We start from the raw sequence: 18,998 nt of genomic DNA, 5'->3' as shown, positions 1-18,998 counted from the left end.
CATGGGATGGTGAGACCTTTTTCCTGTTAAATGACTCTAGCTTACGAACAGGCTGCACAATCATAGCATTGATATAGAGTATGAAGTGTGCAGGTTCCAAAAAAAATATGAGGATTGATTAAATTAGCCAGTTTTACTGACCGGCAAAATGAGAGGGTTTTTGTATAACTAGGGCAGCAGGAATCGGAAGCTAAATCAAGCATTCAGTTTTTTTTTCATGGTCATTGTAGTGATCCTTCAGCTATCTGTGAAATGTAAAAGCTGAATCAGGTGAGCTGTCTATCATTTTGTATAACTACATTTGGATAAATCTCCATCCACCACAAGCCTTGTGTTCTGTGTCACTTCTGATGATCCACTTTGTTTCATTCTACTCACCCACGATAGACAGAATCACCACCACGCAGTCAAAGATGTTCCAGCCGTTGGTGAAGTAGTAATGTCGTAATGCAAAGAGCTTCAGCACAAACTCTCCAGTGAAAACGACGATGAAGACAAAGTTGACCCAGTACAGGATGTTCTCTGTCTCTGCTGACTGGTCATCTGTTTCCACCATCATCGTGACCATGTTGAGACAGATGAGAATCATGATGGAGATGTCAAAGGCTTGTTGAGTGACGAAGTCAAACACCATTCCCTGGATGTTGTTCTGAAAGAAATATAGAAAGAAAGTTAGGAAAACAAAAACAAACATGAAATGAAAGCCTTGTTTGTTTATGTGCTATGGCCTAGGTCTGCTCATGGTCTGACCTGTGGTCTGGGGATGGGCTTCTGTGGTTTCTTTGAGCCCAGTTTCTTCATAGCATTATAGTATTTCTTCTGTTCTTCTGTCATGAAAATATCCTGACCTCCAAAGTATAGGGAGAAAATAATACTGGTTACAACCTGAAAACTCCCACTCCAGTGACATGCATGGAGGAAATGCTTCTCCACAAACACTGGGTATGTGAAAGAACCCTCAGTGGCTTAGATTTGAATCGGTTTATGAGCAGGTGAATTTCTGTCCCTTTTAGACACACCCCCTTTCAGCCATGCCCCTGTTAGACACACCCTTTTCATCCATGTCCCTGTTAGACACACACCCTTTCAGCCATGTCCCTGTTAGACACACACCCTTTCAGCCATGTCCCTGTTAGACACACACCCTTTCAGCCATGTCCCTGTTAGACACACCCCCTTTCAGCCATGTCCCTGTTAGACACACCCCCTTTCAGCCATGTCCCTGTTAGACACACCCCCTTTCAGCCATGCCCCTGTTAGACACACCCTCATCCGTGTCCCTGTTAGACACACACCCTTTCAGCCATGTCCCTGTTAGACACACACCCTTTCAGCCATGTCCCTGTTAGACACACACCCTTTCAGCCATATCCCTGTTAGACACACCCCCTTTCAGCCATGCCCCTGTTAGACACACCCTCATCCGTGTCCCTGTTAGACACACACCCTTTCAGCCATGTCCCTGTTAGACACACACCCTTTCATCCATGTCCCTGTTAGACACACCCCCTTTCAGCCATGCCCCTGTTAGACACACCCCCTTTCAGCCATGTCCCTGTTAGACACACCCCCTTTCAGCCATGCCCCGGTTAGACACACCCCCTTTCAGCCATGTCCCTGTTAGACACACCCCCTTTCAGCCATGTCCCTGTTAGACACACCCCCTTTCAGCCATGCCCCTGTTAGACACACCCTCATCCGTGTCCCTGTTAGACACACACCCTTTCAGCCATGTCCCTGTTAGACACACCCCCTTTCAGCCATGTCCCTGTTAGACACACCCCCTTTCAGCCATGCCCCTGTTAGACACACCCCCTTTCAGCCATGTCCCTGTTAGACACACCCCCTTTCAGCCATGCCCCTGTTAGACACACCCTCATCCGTGTCCCTGTTAGACACACACCCTTTCAGCCATGCCCCTGTTAGACACACCCCCTTTCAGCCATGCCCCTGTTAGACACACCCTCATCCGTGTCCCTGTTAGACACACACCCTTTCAGCCATGCCCCTGTTAGACACACCCTTTTCATCCATGCCTGTTAGCCACACCCTCTGTCATCCATGTCCCTGTTAGACACACCCTTTTCATCCATGCCCCTCTTAACCACACCCCCTCTCAGCCATATACCTATTAGACACACCCTTTTCATCCATGCCCCTGTTAGCCACACCAACTCTCACCCACGTCCCTGTTAGACACACCCCTTTTCAGCCTTGTCCCTCTTAGCCATACCCTTTTCATCCATGCCAGTTAGCCACACCCCCTCTCAGCCATGTCCCTGTTAGACACACCCTCTTTCAGCCTTATCTCTGTAAGCCACACCCTTTTTCATCCATGCCCCTGTTAGCCACACCCCCTCTCAGCCATATACCTATTAGCCACACCCTTTTCATCCATGCCCCTGTTAAGCCACACCAACTCTCAGCCATGTCCCTATTAGACACACCCTTTTCAGCCATGTCCCTGTTAGACACCCCCTTTAAGTCATGTCCCTGTTAGCCACACCCTTTTCATCCATGCCCCTGTTAGCCACACCAACTTTTAGCCATGTCCCTGTTAGACACACCCACTTTCAGCCTCATCCCTGTTAGCCTCGTCCCTGTTAGCCACACCCTTTTCAGCCACACCCCCTCTCAGCCATGTCCCTGTTAGACACACCCCCTCTCACCTGATCTCCAACCTTCGATGGCTTTGGACCAATGACAGAGAAAAGGAAAGAGAAAAAAGCTTGCTGAATATTGTAATGTAATGTAAACAAAGAGAACACTTATCTTTTTCTTCTGTTGGTTGAAGTTGTCGATGATGACACCGATGAAGAGATTAAGTGTGAAGAATGAGCCAAAGATGATGAAGATGACAAAATAAATGTACATGTACAGATTGTCTTCATACTTCGGTTGATCTTCAACCTGAAAGAAATCAAATATTCACCGTTCACTGAGGCACAGATGAATCCCTGAGCCACACACAGATATCTGTTTAAACCACAAAATCACAAAAGTGTGTTAAAAAAAAAAACAATAAAATTTCACTGCTTATGTTTACATGTAAATGTTTTCACTAATCTATATACATAAAGGATAAAATATTTATACACACAGATGTTTATACTGATATCACATATAAATGACATGGTGATAATTTCCCAATTTATCAGATAATTAAAGTGCTTCTGAAAACAGAAAACAATTTTGGACATCTTCTCATTTTAAGGTTATAGTGGGTATTTAAAAAAATGTATGACCTTAATCATGTTTATCCAATTAAAAGCTCTCTAGAACCTTGTCCTGCTCAGAGCTCCACAGTAGCAGCTGGTTGCAGTAAATTGTGTTGATGGTGCCAGGAATGTCAGGAATGTCAGGAATGGTGTGGTATTATCTGTGAATCTTCCTGCACACTATTCCCTTGTTCAACCTCGGCTCATTTGATTCATTTTGAAGGGACTTTGTTGGAAATGGTGATCATATGCCTGGTGCTTTTCCAAACTTCATGATGGAAAAACGTCACAAGACATTATAATATACACCAAATAAGGCATAACATTATGACCATCTGCCTAATATTGTGTTGGTCCGCCTTTTGCTGCCAAAACAGCCCTGACCCATCCTGCACTGTGTATTCTGACCCCTTTCTATCAGAACCAGCATTAACTTCTTCAGCAGTTTGATCAACAGTAGCTTGTCTGTTGGATCGGATCACTCGGGCCAGCCTTCACTCCCCACGTGCATCAGTGAGCCTTGACCGCCCATGACCCTGTCACCGGTTCACCACTGTTCCTTCCTTGGACCACTTTTGATAGATACTGACCACTGCAGACCGGGAACACCCCACAAGAGCTGCAGTTTTGGAGATGTTCTGATCCAGTGGTCTAGCCATCACAGTTTGGCCCTTTTGGTCAAACTCACTCAAATCCTTACGCTTGTCCATTTTTCCTGCTTCTAACATCAACTTTGAGGACAAAATGTTTACTCACTGGTGTATATAATATATATAATGATCATGAGACAGATGGAGTTCCATCTTCATAAACTGCTGTAGCTGTTCCATCAGTGAGTCAGGAAAACTCCTCACACTTCTCCATGTTTAGATAGTTAGCTAAATGTCAGGGTTGTTTAGATTGGACTGGGGTGTGGACACATCTTTAACAGAAAGCCTGTCTGTCTTCCTTTTCTTCTTTTTTTTCCTCCAAGAAGGAATTCTTATTTATTAGACTGCATGTAAACACAGCCACTATACTTGTATCTTACCAAACAGCAATAAGATCAGATATTTCTTTACCTTTCTGGAATCCACAGCTGCATACATGATGTCCATCCATCCTTTAAATGTGGCCTAATGGAGCAGAACATCAGAACAAACAGGTTTCAGAACAAATCCTAGCGTTCTTCTTTTTGGTTCTAGGCTGAAATGTAATTATGGTTAGAACTGCACACTTTTGTAGACGTCTAAACTGCAAAGATACTTATTTAAAAATACAGAGCCCTGATCTATACTGAGCTACATTATAACATTATTAACAGTATTAAGCTTTTAAATATGATTTTGTCTCTAAATTCTGCAGGACATTGATAGCTAAAGGCAGCTCTTTATCACAGGAACTGTGATATCTTTCTAATATTTTATTGTGGTGCCAATATTGACCCCTTGCTACAGAGATATGGAGACAGGAGGCAGCAAGTACGCTAATAAACACAAAAAAGTTTTTTCTGAGAAAAGCTTGATTCATTTAAAAATGCTGCATTTCTCCCATAGTGGTTTTTCAGCATTGATTAGAAAAAAATGTAGGTGTTGCTTATTATTAACATCAGAGCAGATTTTTTGCCTCACTTTTTTCCCCACTGCTATTGTTTGATGCACGACTGAAAAATAATATAAAAAACTCTCAGACATATATATATATATAATATTTGTATATATAATAATTCTCTTTTTTCTCTCAGACTGCGAGGCTTTCTTATTAGCAATGTTTCTGCAGTAACTCAGGTCCTAGAAATTATAAGATCTATTTTTACACATATACATAACTACACCATTAAGTTCTCTTAGTGAGATTTGAATAAAATGATAAAGAAAAACACACCACTTGTAAGAGTGCCAGATATCCAGCGCCCACGTTGTCAAAGTTGATCTTGACGTTTTTCCAGCGAACCTCACTGTGATTGGCGTTGATGAGCGCAAAACATTCCGTCTTGTTGTTGACGTCTGTGATCTCGAAATATTTCTCTTCCGTTTCGTTATAGCAGTAGTAATACTTTCCAGCGAACAGGTTCACCCCCATAATACTGAAGATGAGCCAGAAGATCAGACACACCAACAGCACGTTCATGATAGATGGGATGGCCCCCACCAGTGCGTTCACCACAACCTAATGACCAGAGAGAGGACATGCCACTGTAAGTAGACAATACAACATCTCCAATTTCTGATAAAGCTATATCCAGATGAAGTTTTAACTAATTTGTGGATCCAAAAAGTGTCTCTTTAGTCAACTTTTTTGTTTATATTTACCTCTGGAATTACAGACACCCTTTAAGAAAACAGCAAACCTACATGAATAATCAATTAAAAAATGCTGGATTCAGTCCAACATGGCCGACGCCATCGACTGCAGCAGCTTTCAGGCATTTCTGTCTAGACAAAAAGGTCTAGCTGATTACTTAAGTTGGTGCTGGATGGTTTATTTAGTATGCACATGCTGAGTATTATTAACTGTTTAATATACAGCATAAGAACACTAGTGAAAATTCATTTATTTACTTGTTTAATACCACTGTGTTCATGACAATTATATTACTGACAACAACTTAGAATCTAAGATTCTTCCTATTTTCCCATGTATATTTTTATTACCTATATCCCTATACTTTTCTTGTCCACACACTTTACTTTATACTCTTCTTCAAATGTAGGACAGTCGTAATAAGCATTTCACTACATGTCCTACTGTGTATGATTTCGTATGTGACAAATAAAATTTGATTTTGATTTTAAATATTTACAAGAGTTTTTTTTACTATTTGCTATGTTCCATTTTCTCTTTAATAACAGCATGCACCCGCAAAACCTCGTGATCCATGAGATATTAAATGGATCAAATTAGATCAAGCACAGTCTGATCACAAGCTTCGATGAAGGAGATCAGAACTGACCTTCTGTACAAAGCAGTGCACACGCTTAACATCGCACATCTGTTTACATTCAAACAGAGAGTTAATATAGTGCAGAAACTTTAATATTAAATATTCAGGATATTGAACATTCACTTTCCTTGTTTTAAAAATTCCAAAACCTTCTGTTTATTTCCAATTTTAACATAAATTTTTAAAAAAATCACAGATTTTTCGGTGTGGTCTTGGACTTCTGGACTCCACTGTTTACATTTCATTTTTGGACATTAAGGATTTTTAATGCATTCAAATATCTGTGAATATTTTTACTATAATAAAGTATTACTATTATTACATCCTATAACAATAAGAAGAAGAAGAAGAAGAAGAAGAAGATAAAGAAGAAGAAGAAGAAGAAGAAGAAGAAGAAGAAGAAGAAGAAGAAGAAAGTGGAACTACTGATGATTTTCGTATTTAAGTTTACTCTGACAATTCTTTCATGTTACTCAAACGTAGCTCATTTTCATAAAGGGTGTCAGTAATTCTGGAGCTCAGATGTAAAGATCTATATGTGGATGCTTGTGAGAGGATCCTACAAAAGCACTGAAGGTTGTTTAGTGAAGATAAATGAGTGAAATTCACCATTCGACATTTCACATGTACTCAGTTTTACTAATCCAGTTTCAGTAGTTATCATATTCAGCCTCCGTGGCTGCACACTGGAATGGCCGCAGTTAGCCTGGGGCTAATCACACAGTGATTGTGGAGTGATGATGGTCACCAAAAATATTTACCCTACGGATTTGAACTTCAGTATTCACATCTCTCTGTTGTTATATAAAGGAAAACAAAACAGAAATCTTATTTCTTCAGCTTTTCCACTTTCATTTTGTTGTCCTTGTGTTGTGGCTGAAAGGCTTCACTGATTTTGTTTTGTTTTTTGACGAATCACTCATGTTTTAGTTGATCTCTAATAGGTGTGTAATTACAGGTTAAATAGGAAGGTAGGCACGTTGTGAAGTGGTGAGTGTGGAACTGATGAAAGGTTGGATTAGACATGCCATAGGATTGATCCGATCATTCAAACCAATCATCTGGATTTGTCACTTTATCTCGTTACACCACATTTCCATAGAGTTAAGAAAGTCTGAAGTGTAAGAGAGCAGAAATTCACATGGTTCTGAATGAAGAAAGCTCATGTTTGTATGAGGATTCAGTCCAGATCTGCAGAGGTAGACTGCAGAAAACTGACATTTTGTGGAGACCATCAACACAGGATTGTCCTTTATATCTGATTATCTCTATTAAATATTTCAGAACAGATTATTAATAATAATTGAAATATTGCCATACCAGTGTACTGCTTAGGGTTCTGAACAAACCACCCCACTCACTCAAGCCAGGAGGCATCTACTCAGGCTTCACCTCTCCAGACTCTTCTCATGATACACACAAAAGCGATGATGTTGACACACACTGACTGGTTGGATGAAGCTCCGAGATGGCAGCCAGCAGCAGATCATGCAGAGCCAGCAGCAGGACATGAAGGCTACTTACCTGTTCATCTCCAAAACACACACTGACCCAGCTACCTGCTCGTTTGGCTGCTCTTACACACTGAATTTATTGAAAAATGGGAATCTCGAACCACGCTATTTAACTTTCATTTTCAGTTCAGATTCGAGACAGTTTTATCTGCATTTTGCAACATAAAAGTGTTTCTAATCTACACACGTGTCCTTTATGTAATCTTCTGAGAGCTTTAGTACAGTGGAATTCTCATGTAGCTACAAATTTCATGAGTTCATCTAGTATATCAGATTTTAGAAGTGTTTACTGCTTAATAAGCAGAGTTTGTTCAAATAAAAAGTACTTTTATTAATATTATAATACTATTCATATTTTAGGCTAATGCCTAAGTCTGTATATATTTGGAATCACACTGTATTAAAACCCACTAATAACAAACGATGTGTGTTTCAGGACTGAAGTTTGACCCGAATGTTTTTACAGAAACATCTATAACACTGATTGGTTAAAACTGGTTAACTAACATACAGATGCTAAATGTTAGCTAGAGCAGCTCAGTGCTTCAGTGTGTGTGTTGGACAGAAACATTCATTGCAATGCAATTTAAATCAAATAAATCGAAACACACAATCTTGCTGATATTAATGCATTTAAAATGACTACAGTCGTGTACTCACACACACACACACACACACACACACTTATATTTACTCTATGTTCACACTCGTTAGCCACGAAGCAGCAGGCGATTCATTTTTATGTACCCGTGAGACACAGAGACTTTCTCATCTCATCTTATGCAAATTAGGTATGATGTAACAAATTTAGACCAATCCTATGGCGCGTGTGGTGTGAAGGTTCTCCAGTTCAAACTCCTCCCACTTCCTGCTGTAGCTCTTACACAGCACAGTGATATAGGAACCTGTGTTGTCACTCATCTCAGAAGGACGCAGCAGAGATTGCTGGTCCTCTTGTGAGCATAGCAGGTGCAGTTAGCGTGTTTTGCTAATCAAAGCTAAGAATAAAACACACCTCTGAATGAAAAACACTGGACCAGCCACACCCACAAGGGACAAAAGTAGCAGTTACTACAAGCCCACAATAAAACAAACTACAAGTAAAAGTGACCAGAGCATCTTGGCGACTGTGAGTGTGAACGTAGGGTCAGTGTGTAATGATTTCCTGTGGAGATCTGTTTCTCAGTTTCATTCCATCAAGCTAGATTTATATCACACACATCCTCTGTAACAGCTTTAGCATAAACACACAAGTATTTCAGATATATTGTGTGAAATGCAGCGGAACCGTGAGCTAGGTTTTGGCTTTGGTGTACGGTGTTTGGAGTGAGAGGGCGGGGGCGGGAAGCTGGGCGGGGTTTATGGTCGGGCCGAGTATGAGTGGAGGATTAACTAGAGCACTGCTTAGGCTTGACACATCATGAACAGCCCCTGCACTACTGCTGCAGCATGAATGACTAAATAAAGCTGAGAGCATCCCGCTGAGATGAATAAATAAATAAAACCTCCAATCGCTTTTAAGGATAAAAGAATATCTGCTGTCTGTTTGTGATGAGGCAGCGAGGAACTTAATAAGAACTTGTATTTTTATCTAATATTAACATTAAAGTCCCCCTGAACATCTCATTCTCATCTGGAGAAATTAACTATGACGAATAAACACATAAAAATTACAGAATTTTTTAACATTTTTCAATCCATTAAAAAAATGAAAATAAAATAACAACACTGCCATTGAAGATACGTTCTCTCTTTTTGTGTTTTTACTGAATATCACTCTGTTATTCTGGTTGCTACGTTTGCTCGTTAGCTAGCTTGATAAATGGCTAGCTTGATAAATTATATATTCAAATCCAGTGACATCACAAAACTGTGCTCTTGCAAAGCCCCGCCCCCAAACAGGTATTACACTGAGGGAGCAGGAAGGAGTTCAAATCATTTCTGAGTTCAGAGGGACTTTAAATTCATTTATTTAGTGATAAAAAAGGTCTTATCTAAATATTTAGAGCTGCATCATGCAAGTATTTCCATGCGCATGTATTTTTCTAAAATGCATGCAGTTTAGGTGTGTCTTAGCTTCGATGGTGTAATATGGATGTCCTTAAACTTCAGTGGTTTCCCTGCTAGCTATGACTTGCTATCTTTTTTTTTCTTTTTTTAGCGATATGGTGGTTTTTAGCATGCGGTAGTGTTGTCACAGAGTGAGGGACATGCACTGGGTAGCTATGGATCTTACCCTCATTCCCTCAAACCGGGACAAAGCTCTCAGGGGCCTGAGGGCCCGCAAAGTCCTCAGGGACTTAATGGGGCCCAAGTCTGAGTACCCCAGCGCATTAGCTATAAGGCTGACTATAGAGACCTACACAGAGGGAAAGAGAGAGAGACAGGGAGACAGAAAGACAGGGCCAAAGTGTTAAAGTCAGGAAAGATGTGGGAGGGGCAAAGAGAGCGAGAGAGGAGCCTACGATGCTATTACACTGGAGGAGTTAGAGACACATGACACATATATGCATACATAACTCAAGGCGTGTCTGTATATGTATGTATATAAGTGTATATATCAACACACAGGAGAGAGAGAGAGAGAGAGAGAAGGTTAGACATGAGGTATCTGGTCACTAGGGATAGTGAATGCCCCAAAGCTTTTTAACCGTAGTTGTTTTTGTTTTTCTTTTTTTTTTCTTAGTATGTGATTAGTTTGGTTATCGAAGGCAGACGAAACTCGGAAAGCAGCATAAACAGCAAACCTGCAAGGAAACGTGTGACTGAGATATTTTGGGAGAGAAAGAAAGATAAAAGGAAACGTTAAGAGAAAGAAGAAAGGAATGCACAAACTTACAAGCACATCCACCAAACTGTATACAGGACAGAAATACACGGTACACAATACATACAAACACGGCAACCGCATACAGTACACACAAGACCAGTACAGAGTCGTGGTTTAGGGGGAAAGGAGGGTCGGGTCGGGGTGGGGTTTAACAGCAAGGAGGAAGAAGAAAGAGAGAGAGAGAGAGAACTCCTGTCAGAGAGAGAAAGAGTCCTAACAGTGACCTTACCCTGGCCCCCTCTCACTCCCCGGCCAATCACAGGCCACCTCAGTGCTTCGGGCTCCATCAGCGCTAAAGAGAGACAAGGTTACAGTCACCTGTCAGAGAATCACAAAACTCTCTCAGATGCTCATGAACAAACTTTCATGTTTTCTCATGTTAGTCCGGCTGAGAAAGTCTGACTTACCCTCCGTCCTGTGAACACAAACAATTTTACAAACTCACTGACCTCTTCCATTGTTTTATATTACAAGACCTGGAATTCAGTAAGATTTTTTACCTAGTTTGCTCCCAGTTTGGTCATTTTTCCAGTTGATGAATGAATGATGAATGAATGAAACCTCTCCCTATTTTTTGATCGGTTCAGTTATTATTAGCTGTTAATTCAGACATGGCTGCAGGTTCACGTGTACAGTGTTCTGATCTGATCTGATCTGGGTTTCTGTCAGGAGGAGTGTAGAATCTGCTGAAACTCTTCACACATGAAGATGATTTTAAAACACTGAATGGTCAGTTCATCCCACACTGGACCCTCACATTCCCAATACTCATTTTCTTTGTTTTGTGTGTGTTTACAGAGACTGCTGGTGTGTGTTTTGTGTGTGTTTTCTGTGTGTTTTGTGAGTGTTTTAAGTGTGTGTTTTGTGTCCTGATGATGATGACACACAAACACACACTTCCTCAAAGAAATACACTGAGCTTTAAGAATTAAACAAAAATAGAAAAAATGGAATATAAACTAGGATCAGAATAAATAAATAAATAAATAAATCTACAGAAAGAATAAAGAGGAACGGTCATTAGAGGGATAAGAGTTAGAGATAAAGGAAAACAAGAGAATGAAGGGAAATGACCTTAAAAATAAATAAATAAATAAATAAATAAATAAATAAATAAATAAATAAATAAATAAATAAATAAATAAATATCTGCAAGCAGCAATGACGGGCCCTCGCACTATGGGCCATCACTACAAGGTGCCATCGCCGCCCAGGCGCACCAGACACAGTGGGCACAGTGGGTACATGCATTAAAAGGGGAAATACCAAAAGGACAAGAGTGACAATTTGGGTGTAATGAAAGTGATCACAACAAAGTCCACTGATGGCAAAATAAAGACTGACTTTCCTTCTAAACTATAAAAGGACAAAAGGGACAGTTTGGGTGTAATGAAATAGATCATAGCAATGTCCAGTGATGTCCAAAGGGACAATGACTCTCCCTCTAAACTATATTACTATATCAGTTTATTTATATATATATATATATATATATATATATATAGAGAGAGAGAGAGAGAGAGAGAGAGTCACCCAGAAAAATGTATACACATTTCAGGATTTAAGAAATTTTTTTATACAAAGATTTGTATAAATATTGTATTACTAAATTTATTGCATTACGTTATAGATAATATTATTAATATTATACTAATATTATATACATCATACTATTTTTCTTTTCCTAAAGTGTATATACATTTTTTGGTTGACTGTATATATGAATTGTGAAAATGAATCAATATTGTAAAAAAAATTAAAATAACGGGATAAGAGCCTCCAGTGGACATAGTCTAGTACTGCAGGAGTCAGGTGAAAATGGACTAGTCAATGGACTGATAAATGTAGAAATTTGTTGTGAGCTGTTTGAGCGTCACAAAATCATGAAACTAAGCAGAATCACTCACAACCAGTTGTTCGCTCTATTTAAAAATTTTTGAAACATTAGGGCTTTCCACTGTTAAGATATAAGAACATATAATATTTTTCTATTATGTCCTCACCATAGCAACATCATTCAAAATATCACAAATTCCTTCACAGTTTCACATCAGCCATGTCCTGACATTATTCTGACTGATTCTCAACCAAATCAGGTGAAAGGAAGGGAAAACATTAGAGATTTCTAAAAGTGACACACTTCCTGCTGCCAGTTGGTGGCGCTATGACTGACACTGACAGTAGTCATGTCCATGTGATCAGCTTTCTTCTCTTAACATAAAGTTGAGGTTTGATGTACATCACACATTATACACCGAAGTTATTAGCCACTTCCTGTTTCCTTTTATTTATATATTTATAAGTTTAAGTTATAAATAAGTTTGAGGGTTCCTCACGGCTGAACCGTTTGAGATCAAAAATCCCTCATCAACTTTAGATCCTCAATGTCTTCAGATCATATTGCACCCTGTTTGGTCAAAATCATACAAATCCCCTAGGAGGAGTATATCAAATTCCATTGGGTGTGTTTTTCAAACATCCCAAAATAACTGACTTCCTGTTAAGCAGATCCCATGACAGGTGGATGAACAGCATTTAGCTCAAAGAGAACTAAATGTATACCGGCTCTCATGCATATACGTGCAAGGGAACACTACGAAAGGGAACACTACGAAGACCAAGGAGCTCATAGGAAGGAGAAAGGTGACACACACACACCCATTCATCTCAATGGAGAGGTGGTGGACCGTGTCACTAGCTTCAAATTCCTGGGTATCCACATCTCCGAGGATCTCTCCTGGACTACCAACAGCTCTAGTCTGGTCAAGAAGGCTCACCAGCGCCTCTTCTTCTTGAGGGCTCTGAGGAAGAACCATCTCTCTTCAGACATCCTGGTGAACTTCTACCGTTGCACCATCGAGAGCATCCTGACCGGTTGTATCACTGTCTGGTATGGGAACTGCACTGTGTCAGCCCAGAAAGCACTGCAGAGGGTGGTGAAAACTGCACAACGCATCGTAGGAGTTCCACTTCCTAAGATCGAGGACATTTACAGGAAGCGTTGTCTCACCAGAGCACACAAAATCATAAAGGACTTTTATCACCCTGCCAATAGACTCTTTGCCCTCCTGCCTTCTGGGAGGCGCTACAGGAGCCTCCGGACCAAGACTAGCAGGTTTAGGAACAGCTTTTTCCCCACAGCTGTTTCTTTGCTGAACTCTGCCTCCACCCGATCACACACACATTGACTGAACACATTATTATCAGTGTATATAACCTTTTTCTGTATATAACCCTTTCTGTGTACAGTTTATATATACAAATTATTTATCTTAGTATACAATATCTTCCTCATTGCACACATCTAAATCATTGCACTCATTGTACATAACTCCTCTGTATACTGTTTACATATTTAATTATCATGGTATACAACACCTTCTTTATTGCACCACTATAATCATTTGCTCATTTGCACTCATTGCATTTACTCATTGTATTTACCTCCCACTGTATACTGTTTATATACTGTTATATATGTAAATTATTTATATATTTTTGTATATTGTTTATATATGCAAATTATTTATTGTTATATACTTATCATATATGCTAATTATTTGCACTGCGAAAATGCACTTCTGGTTAGATGCTAACTGAATTTCGTTGCCTTGTACCCACATGTGCAGTGACAATAATGTTGAATCTAATCTAATCTAATCTAATGAGCTGTGCAGCTATATTACTGACAAAGTTCCAGGGAGGGGCACAGGAGCCACACTGGCCTTTCTCATACCCATTTACACTCTCTATGGGAAATATTTTGGAACATTCCACTTTCCACTCATAAGATATGAGAAGATTCATTTTCTTCTATTATGTTCTCATGTAAATCGTTGCCATAGTAACACGATTCAAGGTATCAAAAATTCCTTCACAGTTTCACATCAGCCATGTCCTGACATTATTCTGACTGATTTTGAACAAAATCAGCTGAAAGTAAGGAAGAAAATATTAGAGATTTCAAAAAGTGACACACTTCCTGCTGCCAGTTGGTGGCGCTATGACTGAGACTCACAGTTGTCATATCTGTGTGATCAGCTTTCAGTGCTTAACATAATCCTAAGGTTTCATGTAGATCACTTAATGTATACAGAAGTTATTAGCCACTTCCTGTTTCGTTTTATTCGCCATAAGTTTAAGGGCTTCTCACGGCTGAACCGTTTGAGATCAAAAATCCCTCATCAACTTACATTATCAGTGTCGAGATCATATTAGCCTGGGTTTGGTGGCGGTTATAATAATGTCTTGAGATCATATTAGCCTGGGTTTGGTGGCGGTTATAATAATGTCTTGAGATCATATTAGCCTGGGTTTGGTGGCGGTTATAATAATGTCTTGAGATCATATTAGCCTGGGTTTGGTGGCGGTTGTATCAATGTCTTGAGATCATATTAGCCTGGGTTTGGTGGCGGTTATAATAATGTCTTGAGATCATATTAGCCTGGGTTTGGTGGCGGTTATAATAATGTCTTGAGATCATATTAGCCTGGGTTTGGTGGCGGTTATAATAATGTCTTGAGATCATATTAGCCTGGGTTTGGTGGCGGTTATAATAATGTCTTGAGATCATATTAGCCTGGGTTTGGTGGCGGTTATAATAATGTCTTGAGATCATATTAGCCTGGGTTTGGTGGCGGTTATAATAATGTCTTGAGATCATATTAGCCTGGGTTTGGTGGCGGTTATAATAATGTCTTGAGATCATATTAGCCTGGGTTTGGTGGCGGTTGTATCAATGTCTTGAGATCATATTAGCCTGGGTTTGGTGGCGGTTATAATAATGTCTTGAGATCATATTAGCCTGGGTTTGGTGGCGGTTATAATAATGTCTTGAGATCATATTAGCCTGGGTTTGGTGGCGGTTATAATAATGTCTTGAGATCATATTAGCTTGGGTTTGGTGGCGGTTATAATAATGTCTTGAGATCATATTAGCCTGGGTTTGGTGGCGGTTATAATAATGTCTTGAGATCATATTAGCCTGGGTTTGGTGGCGGTTATAATAATGTCTTGAGATCATATTAGCCTGGGTTTGGTGGCGGTTATAATAATGTCTTGAGATCATATTAGCCTGGGTTTGGTGGCGGTTATAATAATGTCTTGAGATCATATTAGCCTGGGTTTGGTGGCGGTTATAATAATGTCTTGAGATCATATTAGCCTGGGTTTGGTGGCGGTTATAATAATGTCTTGAGATCATATTAGCCTGGGTTTGGTGGCGGTTGTATCAATGTCTTGAGATCATATTAGCTTGGGTTTGGTGGCGGTTATAATAATGTCTTGAGATCATATTAGCCTGGGTTTGGTGGCGGTTATAATAATGTCTTGAGATCATATTAGCTTGGGTTTGGTGGCGGTTATAATAATGTCTTGAGATCATATTAGCCTGGGTTTGGTGGCGGTTGTATCAATTCCATTGGGTGCATTTTGCAAACAACTCAAAATAACTCACTTCCTGTGGATTAGCCTTAATGACATGCAGTGTGAAAGTTGTTCAGTTCAATGAGATCTAAGTCTGTACCAAGTTGTACATGGATACGTGTAAGTGTGTATCAGCTATGCAGCAAGATGTTCCAGGGGGCGCTGTGACGGGTGTGTGCCACGCCCAGGACCGAGCCACAGTGACGTCCTAATGGTTGCAGATTCCAACCTGTCTGCTGATTTTCAAGAGTTTTTGAGCATGTTAAGGGGTCCAAAATGCCCCGGAAGTTTGAGAAATATATATATATATATAAAATTCGAACGAAAACAATAGGGCTTCCACACCTATGGTGCAAGGCCTCTGGCCTCTGGCCTTGCTCCTTCGGTGCTCGGGCCCTAATAAAAGGAAAAAAGGAAGGATGAAAGAAATAAACATGAATAAAAAAGAAAGAAATGAAATATTAAAGAAAGAATAAATGGAAGAGAAGAAATTAAAGGACAGAATAAAAGAATTGCAGCAGTGGGCAGCGTCTGGTCTCCTGCAGGAGTCTAACACGTCTTTCTGAAGGTTTCTGAGATGAAGAGTTTCTTATTAAACTGCAGCTGGACTGAACAGTAGAGCAGAAACCAGCTGCAGGATCATCAGGAGCTCAGACACTGCAGCTGGAATCACACACAGAGTCCAAGCTGTTGATCAGGTCAGATCAGGTCAGATCAGATGACCACTGAGGAACACAACACAAAGACTTCCAGAAGCTGAAGCTGCAGTGGAGTGAAGATCTCAACAACTGAATAAAGACAGAGTCATTCAGCAAAACACACCTGAATCTCTTCATCATCATCATCATCATCACTTAATCACATCAACATAATCATCATCACTCATCACTTATCATCATCACTCATCATCATCATCATCATCATCATCACTTATCATCATCACTTAATCACATCAACATAATCATCACTCATCACTTATCATCATCACTCATCATCATCATCATCATCATCATCACTTATCATCATCACTTAATCACATCAACATAATCATCACTCATCACTTATCATCATCACTCATCATCATCATCATCATCATCATCACTTATCATCATCACTTAATCACATCAACATAATCATCACTCATCACTTATCATCATCACTCATCATCATCATCATCATCACTTATCATCATCACTTAATCACATCAACATAATCATCACTCATCACTTATCATCATCACTCATCATCATCATCATCATCATCACTTATCATCATCACTTAATCACATCAACATAATCATCACTCATCACTTATCATCATCACTCATCATCATCATCATCATCATCATCATCATCATCACTTATCATCATCACTTAATCACATCAACATAATCATCACTCATCACTTATCATCATCACTCATCATCATCACCATCACTTATCATCATCATCACTCATCATCATCACTCATCATCATCATCATCACTTTATCACATCATCATCATCATCACTCATCATCATCACTTAATCACATCAACATAATCATCACTCATCACTTATCATCATCACTTTATCACATCATCATCATCATCATCACCATCACTTTTTCACATCTTCATAATCATCATCATCACTCAACATTTATCATCATCACTCATCATCATCATCACTCATCATCATCATCATCACTATCACATCATCATAATCATCATCACTCATCATCATCACTTTATCACATCATCACTCATCATCATCATCATCATCACTTTATCACATCATCATCATAATCATCACTCATCACTTATCATCATCATCACTCATCATCATCATCACTCATCATCATCATCATCATCACTCAACATTTATCATCATCATCATCATCATCACTCATCATCATCATCACTATCACATCATCATAATCATCATCACTCATCACTCATCACTTATCATCATCATCATCACTCATCATCACTCATCATCATCATCATCACTCATCACTCATCATCATCATCATCACTCATCATCACTCATCATAATCATCATCACTTTATCACATCACTCATCATCATCATCACTCATCATCATCATCATCACTTTATCACATCATCATCATCACTCATCATCATCATCACTTTATCACATCATCATCACTCATCACTTATCATCATCATCATCATCACTCATCATCATCATCACTTTATCACATCATCATCATCATCATCATCACTCATCACTTATCATCATCACTCATCATCATCATCACTCATCATCATCACTTTATCACATCATCATCATCATCATCACTCATCACTTATCATCATCATCATCATCATCATCACTCATCATCATCATCACTCATCATCATCATCATCACTTTATCACATCATCATCATCATCATCACTCATCACTTATCATCATCATCATCATCATCATCATCACTCATCATCATCATCACTCAACATTTATCATCATCATCATCATCATCACTATCACATCATCATAATCATCATCACTCAGCACTCATCACTTATCATCATCATCATCACTTTATCACATCATCACTCATCATCATCATCACTCATCATAATCATCATCACTATCACATCATCACTCATCATCATCATCACTCATCATAATCATCATCACTTTATCACATCATCACTCATCATCATCATCACTCATCATAATCATCATCACTTTATCACATCATCACTCATCATCATCATCACTCATCATCATCATCACATCATCATAATCATCAACATCATCATCACTCATCATCATCATCATCACCATCACCATCACTCATCATCATCATCACTCATCATCATCACTCATCATCATCATCATCATCTCCATCATCATCACCCATCATCATCATCACTCATCATCATCATCACTTATCATCATCATCACTCATCATCATCATCATCACTTATCACCATCATCATCACTCATCATCATCATCACTCATCATAATCATCATCACTTTATCACATCATCATCATCATCATCATCACTCATCATCATCATCACATCATCATAATCATCAACATCATCATCACTCATCATCATCACTCATCATCATC

General features: G+C 39.4%; 1 protein-coding gene across 5 annotated transcripts in view; it reads right to left on the bottom strand.

Annotated features, from left to right (window-relative positions):
- The window catches only part of scn8ab (sodium channel, voltage gated, type VIII, alpha subunit b), a 132,303-nt gene that overhangs the window by 7,244 nt on the left and 106,061 nt on the right, over positions 1–18,998 (bottom strand). For all 5 annotated transcript variants that reach the window (XM_058403487.1, XM_058403486.1, XM_058403490.1 and 2 more), the window contains 6 exons: positions 9,892–10,014; positions 5,082–5,366; positions 4,280–4,333; positions 2,773–2,910; positions 751–855; positions 379–649 (listed from right to left, as the gene is read on the bottom strand). In XM_058403487.1, coding sequence (XP_058259470.1) covers positions 379–649; positions 751–855; positions 2,773–2,910; positions 4,280–4,333; positions 5,082–5,366; positions 9,892–10,014 — 976 coding nt within the window. The remainder of the gene's footprint in view (positions 1–378; positions 650–750; positions 856–2,772; positions 2,911–4,279; positions 4,334–5,081; positions 5,367–9,891; positions 10,015–18,998) is intronic.

This window comes from Hemibagrus wyckioides, linkage group LG11, assembly GCF_019097595.1.
Source record: "Hemibagrus wyckioides isolate EC202008001 linkage group LG11, SWU_Hwy_1.0, whole genome shotgun sequence".
Taxonomy (NCBI): domain Eukaryota; kingdom Metazoa; phylum Chordata; class Actinopteri; order Siluriformes; family Bagridae; genus Hemibagrus; species Hemibagrus wyckioides.
The sequence above is the reverse complement of the archived record's forward strand: the minus strand, read 5'-3'. Positions and strand labels throughout refer to the sequence as shown.